At 32.9% G+C, this 16,552-nt stretch overlaps 1 protein-coding gene across 1 annotated transcript; it reads right to left on the reverse strand.

Moving 5' to 3' along the window:
* Positions 1–4,636: 4,636 nt before the first annotated feature.
* LOC140752165 (glycerol kinase 5) lies at positions 4,637–16,401 on the reverse strand. The gene is given in 13 exon segments (XM_073086352.1): positions 4,637–5,739; positions 6,082–6,215; positions 6,831–6,994; positions 8,405–8,499; positions 10,380–10,413; positions 10,415–10,509; positions 10,541–10,805; positions 11,256–11,458; positions 12,216–12,330; positions 13,995–14,084; positions 14,557–14,726; positions 15,118–15,211; positions 16,164–16,401. Coding segments are annotated over 13 exon segments (1,812 nt in total). The 5' UTR covers positions 16,266–16,401; the 3' UTR covers positions 4,637–5,488.
* Between the last annotated feature and the right edge of the window lie 151 nt (positions 16,402–16,552).

Genomic DNA, 16,552 nt, shown 5'->3' on the forward strand with positions numbered 1-16,552 from the left:
AATAAAGAGTTATAGGTATTGTAGAAATGCATACGTAGATAGGTGTGTCCAACAATAACATATGTAAGTATTGCGCATTACATGAGTTGATCTAAGGTATTTTCATAAAAAGACCAGATGAATCACGGTATTCTAAGTATTATGTTTACGAGTACTTCGTATTACTTTAAAGGTAAAAATATTTCAATAGTGTGTCACAATTGTACTAAACGATCTATAACAATATATCCATGGTCATAATGGCATTGACAACATTGACAGAGTTGATTAACAAATTCCCAATATGAAGATGCTAGAATGCATCTATTTCGAAGATTTATTGTTAGCACAATTAAGGTCCACTTGTATATAAAACCTTTGGGTTGAGTCAAAGGTAACATTACAAATCGTGTTTTACGACAGCAAACAGTGAATCTAAAATATTTACTTGAATCCGTCATTCGACAATAAAATTGATAAAATAAGTCACCTATTAATCAAAAGCAAAGAAGAAATCAAATTAATTGGAAGACAGAAGAAGTGTATAAGGAACATAAAAACAGGAAAAGAAATAATAAGCAGCAACGAAATTTCAAGAAGAATGGCTTCCAAAACGCTACTCCTATTTACTCTAACTCTAATAGCCACGACCAACTCATCACCAGTACCAGAAGACGCAGAAACCACTACAGTATCTTCAAACGACGTGCCATTAGTAGAATATATCGAAATCGTTCAATTCCTGCCAGTAATTCCAGTGGAGGTGACGGCACCTGAAGAAGAAACCACGGAACCAACGCACTCAGTTCAGAAGAGATCTGCTTTCGAAGACAGTCCGCATAACGACTTTGTTGATTTCGAAGGGCTTAAGGATGATGGTGTATCCAGCTTAGATCGCAGAATTAAGACCTTGCCCACTTGGGTTGGCTAACCATAGGTCGTACAGACGATTCTTTTGATCAAAGGTACTGCCAAAGTTGCATTCCAAAAAATGATTTTATACTGTATAGATTAAGTGTATTCTTAGACAGAATATAATTATATTATATAAGAATGTGTAAATACAAATACATAATGATTTATTTATAGCCGATACCTTAGATAATTAATAATTAAACTATTGTTCTAATTATCTAAGGCCGATACCGATATTAATTGTTAAGAATATCCTAATTCCTAACCCTTATTATTTGAACATAGATAAATTGTAAAGTCATTCCATTAATATGGTTATTAAATGTTTATATTATACGTTAACCCTAGTATTTATTTTCCTTCCTACAATAAACCACGGCAATAAACTTTAATTTTTTTCACAAAAAAATAAATATATTCAAAAAATGTTGTTTCACTTTTTAATATAAATCAAATGTAAGTACTCAAGAACATGCTTTCGTCTAAAAAATGTACTAAATTAAATCTAGTCAGAAGCTAGGCACATCATGTCTTGATCTAAGACTTCCCCCATATACTTAAAATATTTTAAATTCTGGATCTAAATTTTTAGTTTGGTATTCATTGGTAAAATTAATAGTTATTTGTACTTAAATATATATTTAATTGTGTAAGACCTTATTATATTTACCGTATATATAATTATATATGTATCTAGTAAATTACTTTGATTTTAATTAAAATCAAATCAAATCAAATAAAAATGGAGATATAAAATAGAAACAAAAAATATAATTCAACCCTTTATTTAACAACACCTTATATTCTTACATCTTATTCTATGATAGGTTTCTCTACACTGCCTACCATGAGATTCCGTATTTTAAATCGTTATTAAAATTCAATTCATTTATAAGTTCCTCATTCCGATTTTGTCCAGTACCAACGTCATCCATTTTGGAATTGCTATCGATTTCCACAACAGTCTTCATGTCTTCTACTATAACTTCAGGAACGTCTATAATTAATATATTTCTTGATACATGATCGGGATTATAATCCATATAATCGTTTCCTTTTCTTAACTCAACGCCAATTTTCAACTTCTCTGGATACAAAAGCATTCCATCATCAAGAATCGCATACACAACTCTAAACAATATAAACAGAAGTAGTAACCCACTAGCCATCCTCGGTATCTTATTGTCCTTATCAATACTCAATACTTTATATACTCACATTGAACTAATACTCTAACAACAAAACATATAAGGAAAGATGGACAAGAGCTAGATAATTACTTGAGCAGATACACGCATATTGACATGGATTATACAAACAAGTTATATACAAAAGCTGCTTGAACACTATCCATAATATATATTTCTGATACTGATCAAATTCTTCATGTAAACAAATACTTATTGTGATATTGCTTTATATATCACTGCCTCATTCATAGATTAGTAAAGATTACTCACTCCTAACAAGAAAATGTACCCAGTTTTGAGAATTAAAACAGTTGCGTAAAAATCATGCGACGTCTCCGTGCTAAAATGGCCCTTAAATATTTGAAATATTTATTTATTATGTAAATTACGCAGTATTAGTTATTTATTCGTAAATTTTCTCTAAAAATGTTTTTATTTGTCAAGAATTCAAAAAAAGAACTTACTAATAAGCCGTTTGTGGCTTCATTCAATTTCAAGGCGGCGAAGTATCTCTACTAATCTATGGCCTTATTAAATAAATTTACAATCAGTAAAATGTTATTATAAAGTAAAAATAAGTGAACGAAATGACTCCAACATTTTTTTTTTAATCACATATCAATTATGCGACAGATATGTGGGATAGGAATAGTGATGAAATTGCATAGAACATTTATTTATTGCATACAAAATTATAATAGAACTCACAATACTAATACTAATACTGAACACAATCTCAGGAATGTAGGAAAAGGCATTACTATTTCAAAATATGGGAAAAAATCAATGAAATATATAAATTTAACACATAGTAAATTAAAATTGAGAAAAAACATAATATAAATTCGTTCAATTTTAACGACTTTACATATTTCCTTATTTCATTCAAATTCTAATCAAGTGGTATTCAAGTTACACAATCATTCTCGTTATTGCTAATATACTAGTTACGTAATTCGATGTATACTCCGCAAATAAGAAAAATACATGGGGTCCAATTACTCTAAGAAGGAATTGACATTCTGAGACATGAAATGAAAATGAAAAATTTAAAATGTGATACATTAACATATTTTAAGGACTAATATAAAATCTTGTCATTTTCATTGCTAGTGTCTGTCTTTTTCATTTTATATCCTTTCATAAATGCAAGGAGGATTCTAAAAGATTATGTCAAAACTCAAAATTAAAACTTAATGACAATAGGATAAGCACTAAACTGGCAAGATAAGCGGCAAAAAGGTCTACATTTGACATAAACGTTTTGAACAGTGGCCGACTCAGAACAGAACATAATCTTACTTTATTTTACTCTTCGCTTGCTAGTGGTATTGGGCATAAATTACATTTCGAGGGAAACCATCGTGAGGATATTAAGAGTTCACTATAATATAAACCTTGCTCCTTTAGAAAGGAAACCCGTATTCAGCTGAGAGGCAGTCGTAGGGGCAATAATGGGTTGATGATAAAGTCGGTAACATGCGAAAGATGAACATATGAAACATTCCACTTAAATATCAAAACGAGTTTACTTTTTTTTCCTTTATTTATGTATTAGCTCGAAATTGTAACGAAATTAATACGTAAATTTGAATGTTGTGTTGAATGTTGAATGAAAAAAGCTTTTTTTATCCTTAAATGGTGAGCGATGTAGTAAAAAATCTGAACTTTTAAGCGTGAAACAGATAAGTGGAACATTCCCTAATAAATTTTACATGAAAAAAAGTATAACATTAGTAGGAATATGGTGATGTGATATATGTATTACATTCACTTTTATCTTAAATTACATCTTAGGCAATGGACGATTAAATAATTTTTCATATTTTTATTAATATGGACGTATAAAATTATATACATGGTTGGATAACTATTTTAATTCACAACCTATTATTACATAGCTACACTAACATGCCAATTTTTTTACTTATGAATACAAGTCCTAAGGCTATATATTACATTTAAATGTGGTTATAAAAGGCAAACTTTGATTTTTCAAACTGTGAATCAATATGGAGTCGTAGGTTTATAAATTCTGCAACCGACATGTAAAGATTCGCACAATAAGAAATGTGTGGGCCTTATTCACAGATATTAATCTAATACATGTACCTTACCCAATAATAATTTAGCATCAAACCTTCTTCTTCTGATATAGGATAGACAGACATATGTAATATGATGATAATCATTTCTCTAAAATAAATAGGCATGTTTAAAATAGATGTTACGTCCACACATATTTTCCAATCGGAGTAAGAAATCATAAGATTTAGAAATTTCACAATGTTATTGATATGACCTAAGTAAAATGAATGTTACCTGTCTTATATTTTTGGTTATGATTTCAACTTAGAGAGCTCAGCATCAAAAGATTATTTCATGTAAACTGAATATGTACTTTATATCAAAATTAAAAAAATAATTATTAAGTTACATATTTTACTTTACTTTACTTCCTTGTTTATGACCGAACACATTCTCAAACAATAAAACCAAAACGCCATAGATTTGTTATTGACACTGTCTCCATTTTTTTGCATAATTTATCGAATTTTATTGTCCTATATTTTGATAAACTGTCTCTATGGTAAGCAAACATATTTTCTTATCGCCCAAATAAATTATTTATGAAACAATTGTAGCATAGTTTTAAATATCCATACATATCATTTATTTCATAGTTAACTACTAACATTTTTACATTTTTTACATTTGATATATTTGAGCGTTACCTTGTCGCTTATACGATCCATAACTACACCATTTAATGGTGCAATTTATCCCAGTCAATATTTTTATTGTATTTATTTTCAAATCTAGCTAATTATCTACAGCAATTAAACTCCCAAATTTACAATCTTATATTTTCAGCCTTAATGTTCAATATAAATTACGTCACGTGATTACTAAAATTGAGATACTCCTTAAATTACAAGACGATGGGAGCGGGTCATGACATCACACTGACAAAAATACGTATTAAGTTTGTCGGGAGTAATATCTAGAACTAAATTTATAAACAAATCTCCAAATAAATCATATTTACGTATATGTATGATGATAACTATAATATATTATAACTTGATATGTAAAAGTAGATATGTAACTATAAAAAATCAATAGAAATAAAAATACAAATTTCTCATGACGTAATTCATAAATGACTCGTTTACGTATAAAAATCTCATTGTCGCAATAACAACATAGCAACACGAAACCTATTAATATCATATTTAATATATTTATCTATTACACGGTACAAAAAACTAAAAACCCAAATCACCGAACACATAACCATCCAAGCGTTTAATTAGGCTCGCCGCACGCGAGCGTTTAAAAAACGTATATCACCTGCACACAGCGAAGCACATAAACAGTGTCAGCAGGCAGAAAAGCCAGCGCTATTTCGATATCCGTCCGTTCTTCTTGTCATTTGTGACCTTGAAGCTATTCTGTGGGGTTGAACTACTGCTAGAGTCGGATACTGTGTTGACAGATTGTTTGTTCTCATTGTACCAACCGCACATGCGTTTCACCGCGTCCTCCCAGCGGGCGACCGTCAGTTCGTACGACTTCTTGACGTGCGAACGCGGCGTGAACACGCTGCCTATTTTCCGTAAAGATTTCAGCTCTTCTTTCGATTTGAACATGCCTGAAATAAGTCAGAGTTCATGTCATAAATTATTTATATATCACAAATTATATAAGTACTTCAAAAAAGTAATAAATGGATTATTCAAATGGATATTTGACGTACCTATACTGATGGCGTGAAGGTACTCGTTTGAGTTACTAACATAAATAAATGTAGATCTTATTAGACTCATACGAGATATAAATTAAGATATTTGATCAATAGACTATTGTGTCAAATTTTATGTAGATCTATTAACAGATACTAAAGGTGAAATGTCTAATATAAACAAATAACACTAGAATTGAATTGAGTGTATCTTTTTCCTTATTTAAACCTCAAATCCATTTATTTACTTACCTAAATGCAACCCCACTATGTGAGCACAGCCCAAAGAAGACATCTCCACTTGTACTGGCCGCTCTACACGCAAACCAGTGAGATCTGCGATCAGCTGCATTATGAAGTCATTATTGGATACACCGCCATCTAACCTGGAAATTCGAAATGATTTTTTATACGAACAAACACTAGTCCCAGAAGTATAAAAAGGTAAACTCTATTACCAAATGACTTTAATATCTAACAAAGGATATTTTTAATCGTTTTCATTTTAACAGGATAATAGAAGATAATTAATTATAATTCAGCCGGTAGCATCCTTAGTGAATTGACTACGGAAGTACTACATGTTACACAGCAGTGTTAAGCGCTGCTGTGTTCTAAGCTGAACGATATGGTAAGGCTAACTTTGGATGCGTCATAAGGAGGAGTGTTCCCTAAATAAATAACCTCTCAATACAGCATAATAGCTTAATACATAATAGGTAATGAATATTTAAGATATTGTTTCTTTGTCAATGCTAAAAGTAAGTAACCGAGTCCCTTAATCTCCCCCTGATTGGCAGACTAGAGGCGGAGCAGGGACGGTCCTGGTTTACAAGTTTCCAGGTCATTCGTCAACGTTTGTAAAATGAGATCAACTGCTTAGACTGGACGCCTCATTCAACTTTCCACCCCGGGCCTCCGAGGTGTTAGTCCATTGTTCCCCCTACCCCCTTTTTACGCACCCATGCCCATCCTACCCATTTAATATCCAAGATACTCACCTAATAGTACTAAAAGTATGCGTGGTCTCGCTCCGTACACAGGAGTACAGCTGTGCGGTGCGGAAGGCCAGCGACTCCAGCACCGCGCGCACCAGGTGCGCCTTGCTGGTCGAAGGCTTCATGCCCACGAAGCCTGATGCTGCTGTGCAATCGTTGTATGGCGGCTGGGAAATAATACATAATATTGTATTTTTGTTTTTTTGTTATTATTTAATATAATAAAGGAGTACACGAGAATGCAGTCCACCTGATAGTAAGCTACTGCCGCCCATGGCCGTCCGTAATAAATCTCTGATAAGGTTAAATTCTAGGGTAACTGGTGAAATCATTCCTGAATTTTTTAATTAAGAAATCAGTATGTATTCGTTCGTTTCCTAAATAAATAAATTAATTAATTTCGCCGTAACCACGATCCATACAACTGGATCGAAATGTCAGCAATAACTAGAAATTAACATAGTTACATATTAAAATATATATAAATGTCACAATTCCGCGATAATATTTATCTTAAATCATATAAGAAAGTCATACATGTGGCAAAACGGTCACCAAACACACTGACACGAATTGATTCTGGTTTTAATCCCCCTTAGGACGCTTAGTGGAGCTACTCCCAGCTCCACACTAGGATTCCTTGCCACGAAAAATACACGCTTTCATCATGCACTTAGAAAAAATAAAATAGGAGTCGTAAATCGTGAGTGCTATCAACACACATAAGTGCAACTACACGAATATCCACAGATGATTGTAATAAATTATTTGTAAATATAGTGCAAAATTTTTATTGAATAAACATATTGAGATTTAAAATACCTAACAACACTATGGTACTACTACGTTATATTTTAAAAAGTAATTAATTGTTTTAAGTTATTTGTTACCGCGAAAAAAGTAATAAGCAAACCTTTTAAGTGATAAAATTTAATTATCCATTAAAATTTTGTATCCAATTAACCATTGTCTGACCTTGAATTCAAAATAATAGCCTTGTTTTCGCAACCAAACGACTTCTTGCAATCATAATATGCAAATTTGCAATTACTTGCAATAATAATTACTCTTGATACTTAAAATTTATCCAGTAAGATTAAATATATAGATAATAATTATGCAAGTAACTTATAAATGTTTGGGTTAAAAATGCTAATTAATGTAGACTCTTAATTCTACTTTGTTTTAACTCTTTTATCTCTACGTATGACTACAAATTATACGCTAAATGTGAGTCGAACCCACATACGGACGGTTCCGTATCACCAAATTTTCAAATATTTTATTTTTATGTTTAGTATTTATAGTAGTAGTAGCAGCTATATTAGTACATACGTGCAATGTGAAAATTTAAAGTTCAAGAGATAGAGATATGACAAACGAAAAGACAGCGGAGGCTTAATCATAGGGTCCCATTTTTACCCTTTCGAGTAGGAAACCGTAACAAACTAGTTTTTGGTGACATTTTCAGTAACATACGCTTATAACTTAAGTAATCTATAAAGTAACTTATTCCAATAATTTCATGAAATAAATAATTATGTAACTTATTCCAATAATTTCATAAAATAACTCACCCCTAAACCACTGAAAGCTGGTATGAAAAAAACGCCATCCGAATCGGGGACCGACATAGCTATCTCAGCCGTATCTTCGGGCCTTTCAAATAAACCTGAAAATTAATACCATTGCAGCTTTTACTATACATAAATAGCGGAGGTGAGTTATAACGGTAATTTGAAGGTGATAGAACTCATTATGGTTTGATTCCGGCGGCACCACCGCCACACCCTATTTTTACCTAATAACAACAGTGTTAAGCGTGAGTGTTTTAGTTTGAAGGGTGTAGTAAGGTAGATATACATTTCCAAGGCGTTCCAACTTAGTCCTCAGGGATAGCAAAGTAGGAATCTAATCTTGTGTAGGGCTGATCACAGGTGTCAGTGGGCATCAGTAGCCACTTACCATCAGATGAACTACATGCTAGTTTACTAGTTCTTTATCATTAAAACGTAGTTTTTAATTTTATACATATACATCGATATATTTTTAAACTTGATGGAGAATTGTAATGTTACCATTAACTTATTAATTCTAACAATTAATTTTATCATTATAAAATAACGTAAATAATATCACAGATAGACATTGCAAATTTTAGAGCCATGTTATATAATAGAAACATTTACAACAATACATTATCAATCATAACGCTGTTGTGATAATGGTATTTGTCAGATTAGTCATTCTCACGTAACTTGTAACAAACATGTTTTATGATAACAAGTGATTAAGTATTAAAATTATAAGTCTAAGTGTGCCTATCCACTAGCCATATTCGAGGTATATACTCGTAGCTAAGCTATTTCGTTCATTTTCATATCTCTTGTTTAGCTTAACTCTGACGTAAGCCGTTTTTATATGGCGATGCAACCTAAAGATAGAAGCTACAGATTCAAGCAACGGATCGTGACCGATGTAGCTAGAATTGAGTAAATTAAAAAAAAACTCAGAAGTACCAATTCGAACTTGGCCACCGCGGTGAACTTTGGCCCAATCCTTCTCACTCTTGAGAGGAGACCTGTACGCACCAGTGGGATAGTAATGGGTTGTTGTTGTTGATGATGGTGACGATTTTCATAGCACATCTTATTCGCTTAGCTTAGCTCTGGCAGGTTCGCTATATTTTATGTATGGCGAGATGCAAGCTAAGGATTGGAGCTAAGGATGCGAACTAACGATCGAGAATGGTGCAACTAAATATTTTCATAGCATATTCACTTAGCGTAACTTAGCTCTGGCAACTGAGCTATAGTTTTTTTATACGATGCAATGCTAACTAAGGAATGGAGCTACGGATATAAGCTAAAGATCACGGCCATTGTACCTAAGTATTTTCATAGCACATCTTAACACCGCTTAGCTTACTCGCATATCCTTGGTGGAAAAGCACCTTTAACTACTTTATTACCATTTCAACACATGCATGATACAAAACATTAAAACCCGTTTTTAAAGTTCACATTATTGTGTCTATCCGTAGTTATTAGTCTCTCTTTACGTTGATTCAAACTTAATTTGAATAGTTTTAACATCCTTTCAAACGTCATACAAGTAGTATAATAATAATATACAAAAATAATAACTTATAGATTAAAATTACATTAGCCTAATATTTAGTCCTAAATATTAGTAATAAAATGTTTCTTTAAAATAAAGCGATAACGGATTAAAATGTCGGCTAAACATAAGTCTAACAGCAGATATAAATCTGCGAGATTATTATATCATCGCCTAATATCCAAACATCTTTCTTTCATTTTCCCCTTAATAATTTTCTTGCAACTAATTCTCATCTAAATTCTGAACCCACTTGATAATAGTAGAAGGCAGTATCATTATTAGTTCCATCTGCTGAGAACACCAGCTCATCCCACAGTCTCCAGCCCACTACATGATAGAGACCAGACACTTGCATGCGGAGACCGGTCAATGTTGATATTGAAGAATACCTTCCTTGTGACTACATGATTTTCTACAACAATTTCTTACCTAAATTCTGTGCCCACTTGATTATAGTAGCAGTATAGTTGTATAGTAGCATTATTCGCTCCTTCTGCCGAGAATACCAGCTCATCGCCCAGTCTCCAGCCAACAACAGGATAGAGACCAGACACACTAGCTTGCAGCAATCAACAAGTGTTGTAAGATACCTTCTTTATGGTCTCCCTAAAATTGATTCTTACCTAAATTCTGAGCCCATTTAATTATTGTCGCAGTATCATTATTAGCTCCTTCTGCCGAGAACACCAGCTCATCACCCAGTCTCCAGCCCACAACAGGATAGAGACCAGACACACTAGCATGTGGTGATCGACCCGTGTTGATGTTAAAGAAGGTCCCAGTGCCCATGGTCAGCTTCACGTCACCCACGTCGAAGCAACACGAGCCCCACATTGAAGCTGTTTGGTCTGCTATCTGAAAGGAAATGTTTGTTTATGTATTCATTACAAAACGGTAGGATTTATTTTGAGTTGGTATGGCGATGATCATACCTATTTCTGTATTATAACAACAGTGTTTACCGCTGAATATTCTAGTTTAAATCGAACCTATAAACCATTAGAACAACCGTTTTTCATAAAAAAAATAAGCTGCGACTCAAGAAAATTAAATCTCAAGAAATGAATAAAATATGGGAGAGAATTTCATGAAAATATAATGGGAAAAAAATTGAAATCATTAATTGCCTAGTAATTAGTATAATAGTATCGATGGTCTGTAAAACGTGAAAGGTAATCAAATTTGATGTAAAAAAATTAAAACGTAGATATTTACACAACCATATAAATGTATGTATGCCTCGTACGACGTCCCTTCTGTGGCACTGGAAATATCGGTTAACCTACTGAAATTTAATTAACTCACACAACTCCGTATAGGTATAGGATGTCCCCAAATCTCAGCCGCAGTGTTGGTGAAGTGGTCCCCAGCGGTGTCCACGACAGTTGGCAACGCTGCCATCGGTATCCCGAATATGGCCATCGCCCACCCCGCCCATTGCATCGTGAAGGGGTCGAAGAAACCAGTCGCTGAGGCTGAAGACACGTCTGACATGTGGATCTGGCTACCTGGTAAAAATTATAAAAAAAACTATATTAATGTTTAGTATATGATAGAAATAGAAGCAATCCACCTGATGCTAAGTGACATGAGGCAAGAACTGTTCATGAAGATTAGAGTATTGCCTGAGATCGGCCACAAAAGCTCTGATACCCCTGAGGACTAAGTTAGAAAACCTCGGATGAGTATGTCTTTCTTACCACACTCAACAAATTAGAACAAAGCTGTGCTTAACAGCTTAATACTGCTGTTATTAGGCAGAAATAGGTATTACGACTTCAGGGATTGCAACGTATACGGTCATACTGAAACAATACTGCAGTCCTACTTGGGAAGACAAACACGGGCGAAGGTTCGCCCCTTAGTCAGACAAAAATCTGGATCATGAATTTAGATATCTATTCTGGATACATGTCGTCATTGCATGCATCTACGACACAGGAAAAAATATAGTAGTACTATGAGTGTAGAAAGGGTAATTCGACGACCCGCGTACGGTGCGGTCACCATACTGGTCTGACGCGCAGAAGGTCCCGGGTTCGATCCCCGGCCAGACAGAAATCTAAATGGTGAATTTAGGTTTCTGTTTCTGGGTCTGGGTGTTTGTGTATTTGTCTCTGTGTGTGTTCATAGCACCCACGATACAGGGAATCTTAATGTGGGGCTGTGAGTGTAGAAAGGGTTTTTTTATCATCTGGTGATATTTACCGACTTGAATTTAATTAATTAAACAAACCTAATATAACGAAGTTTATATAACACTACCTGTAAGTTTGTATAGCAGCCAAGTGTCCAGAGTTCCGAACATAGCATCATCTTTCTGAACCGCCTGCTTAAGGGCGGGAACATTTAGTAACGCCCAGTACAGTCTTAACGTAGTCTGTAATAAATAATTTATTGTGAAGTTAAATAATAATTTTATCTACATAACAATCTTATAGATGTGTGAAGTCTATAAACTATGGCATAAAACCTTATTTTAATAGGAAAAACAAATAGGTAATAATAGTAATATTATATTTGCATACATTGTATATTTATACATAGCTATATGTAAGGGGTCGCCGCGTCGTACGTTTTTTAGCGTTTTCCTTCCATGTATTGCGATGATGCATATATCATTGTTTTCGTATTATAATGCAAATTTGCATAATGTATGTGTCATCGCGACATGTGCAATGGAATGCAGCTGAAAATCGTTATAGTGAGGTGATTTTCCCATATAAGATGTATGGGCGTCAGATTATTAATACTAGGCGGATCTAGTAATAATCTAGCATAAGGTATCAAGTTAAATATGATATAAAATATCCTGGTATAATATAGACGTCGTATAAGACATTTGTATACTTTGGGGTGTCTGTTACGACGTTAGTCTATGATTTAAATGAAATAAATAAATGCATCTGGCGCAGTAACTGGCTCGTCCATGCCTAATGCATCTATTGATTGCCATTTGTATGTTATTTTATTATATTAAAGGACCCAAACAACTAATTCCTACAGAATTTACGCAGTTTACCGTCATATAATTCGTAAACATTCCTATTTAACAAAAAATGACTGTGGCCTTGTTCGTAAACATTAGTAAAAAATACGTGTGCTTTAAGTTACAACACACACTTAATTATTACACCTATAGCAAAAAACTTATTTATTTAAAACAAAACCTTACGAAGGCAATTCGCTGCCTCGCAGACCTTTAACCCTAGCTCCCTACAATAACACGGCTAAAATAACTCTCAGGTTGTATACAACGGTCAATGTCAGTAACCAGCCGATCGTGCAAAAACGAGTTACTTGAACCCAAAAAACAAACAAGTTATGCAAAGCGACGACGCACATACCCAAACATAGCTCATTAAATACATAATGGTGGGCACCAAAAAATACTAAGTCGCCAGCTAATAACGGCGATTGTTTATGTATTTATATAAGGTTTATATAAATTACCAAACTGGTCAAGTACGTATAGGTAGACTTCACACACCTTTGAAAAATGTATCAATGAGTTTTTTTGGGCTTAATCGCAACGTGCGCACTATGATAAAAAAGATCCCATTTTGTTAGATTCCAAGCATCATTTAACTAAGTTAATTATGGGACATGATCGTGTGCATGTCTGGCCCGCTTGGATCCGTTTCATAGATTTTAGATTAGACTTTTCCTGTCATGCGTGCCACACGCACATACTCGTAGGCTGCGAAGAGTTAACACAGCGTGTTGATCCATGCGTGCGAATGCAAAATAAATATCAACATATTGATTGAATTACTGAAATTTGAACTTGTATATTGACCAGAACGCACAATACATAAAACAAAGTACCTACTTATTACAATGTCGTGTTAACTCTATAAATTCAACAAAGTTAATTACTTGTCATATTTCAGTTATGTATAATTACCTACCAAATGTTATGTGTAATTTATACACATCAATATATTTAATGATAATAACCTTAAAATGTATATACCCATAAGTACATTTCTTCCACCTAATCCTTGATAATAAAAATCTATTTAAAATATAATTTTCACTCACCTGATTATTTGAAAATTTGAACACACTGCCCGCTCTAAATCTTTTACTCCGCGACAGCATAAACATAACATATGCGCCAATTTTAATGAACTGAAAATTATACATGTTTTAATGCATATTGTATGCATATGCAAATATATAAAAATAAAAATAATAAGTTTATAAGTAATAAAAACTGTAGTCATTCAAAAGCAGTCATAATATGTATTGAGATAGGAATATTTTAATGAAATCATATAAAACCAGTTAAAATGTATATATTTATAACAACTAATTTTCCAGTCATTTACAGCCAGTCATTTACAAAATAAGAAAACTTGTTAACTTTCTTTTCCTGGAAAAGTTACACCATCTACCCTGATCCCCTACCCTACCCTATCCTATCTTAAAATTTAAAGTTACTACTTGCACTCCCATTATATTTTAAGATAATAATCTTATATGTGGCCAACTCAAGATGTTTATACATATATGCTATAGTGACTATGAGGCAGTCTGCATATCTGTCTGGCATTCATATAAAAAGTTATCATTATGAAAATATGATTACAATAACAATTACCTTCCAAGTATATGATTCATTCCATTGTTTTACCAGTTTATCAGCTCTTATATCTTTCCAAGTTATGAATCTGTGAAAAGGTTTGCCGGTTTCTCGTGACCAAGTGATGAATGTGCTGCGTTGAGTTGATATGCCCATGGCGGTTATTTGTGCGGCAGATAAACTTGCATCTAGCGAAAAATAAATATTACAGACTTACACCGGTTTTTAATAATTTTTCTACCCAATTTTTGCCTACCAGAAAAAAATATATTGTCGAATAACAAGTAATAAATCATAAAAGTAATAGACTTATGTTATGAGATTAAGCAGTGTTCTCTTTTGTTATGCCTAAATAATCTAGGGCAAGATTGTTATGGAATTTCTTTCGCTGCTTCTTCTCCATAACGAAACGCCTAGTGAAGTGGTGGTAGATGTAAAGACATTCAAAAAGTGCTCTGTAAAGAACCTATTTTGAATAAAAAAAAATCAATTGACAATTTCAAAAAGCAAAAAGCTCTGGAAAAAATTCAGCCTAAAACAATCACGGAAAAATAAATTAAATCTTACAAATAAACTTACTTTGTAAAGACTTTCGTACGACACCTACTATGGAAACCCATAGCTCTTCCGGGTCTATTTCTACAAAACCAGGCTGAGGATAGTGTAGTACAACCTACAAATAAACAATGAAACTGAAAAAATGCACAGTATAATTAAAAATTGTTCAAATATCTTTAAGAACAATAATCCAAAGCAAAGACTTAAATACAGAGATAAAGTATTTAGATTGAATATGTAATTTTACCAGTCAATTTATTCATTCATTCTAACATAAAATTATTGTACAATAACAAATTAGAAACCGGTTTTAACACGCATTTAACTGTGTGTAAATAAATATCATAGCTTGCTTCATTTCCACCAATAACGACACAATTGACATAGATTGGTTCCAATCTATCCGACTCTAAGGACCGGACTTAGTAACAATCATATCCGGTCCTATGTTCCTTGCATTCAAATGTTTCTTACTGTAAGTCCTTAACCCATATAGGAACATAAACTTTTTCAATTAGATTAATCTAATTGGTAACACTCTGACCAGTCAATATTTTTTGAATAGTGTTATCTACAATTTTAACCAGTTTGCTAGAGTTACAGAGTACTAATAAACCTGAATGATTATTTTAAATATGTGCCACTCAAGTAACATAAGACATAGTCTATCAATTCTATTTTTATCATTGATGCCTAAATATGATAAACAACCGTAGTAACCACCTATACATTGTGTGTGACACAAAACTGTATTTATAACATTGTAACTAAATTATAAATAAGTTGGCAAAATGACAACATTGCTTTCAGATATTGTTTTATACACTATTTTGGCTAGTTTCATTTTATTTTAGGGTTTTTCCTTATATTCCCTTTGTCTATTTTTTTATCCATTATTCGTATTTTTTTTATCCATTATCCATTATTATCACATTATATTTATTACAACAAAAAAGACGACACAAATTAAGTACAATCTTATCTTGATTTTAAATTAGTACAAAGACCATAAATTGATCTACGAACGGTTGCGAAACATTTAAATGGTTTAGGAAGTTATTACTTACCTGATCTACCGCTTTGCCTACAGTTTCTGTCCTAGAATTATAAATCACCGACCGAATTGTAGTAGTGCCTACGTCTAAAGAGAGTATATATTTTTCCTCCATAACTCCGTTCCGCCAACTTTCACAAGCGTTCTGTAGAAACTGAATTACACTTCGTTAAGAAACATAATTTAAATTCACATTTCGTAATTCCTTAGGTATTTCTTGGGCCGATACCGTGATGTTATGACAGCGTATGTCTAAGTCAAATATTGTAATTGTCAGATTTATGACAACGACAACCTATCAAACATAGTTATTATATTAGAATAAAAAATACTTACAATAATATTTAAATAAAAAATAAATGAAGAAATAATCAAACACAAAATTGTAGAACAAAACAATCC

This window comes from Epargyreus clarus, unplaced genomic scaffold (genome assembly GCF_041222505.1).
Source record: "Epargyreus clarus isolate Ecla_fem2 unplaced genomic scaffold, WU_Ecla_fem_2.2 ptg000024l, whole genome shotgun sequence".
Lineage (NCBI taxonomy): Eukaryota > Metazoa > Arthropoda > Insecta > Lepidoptera > Hesperiidae > Epargyreus > Epargyreus clarus.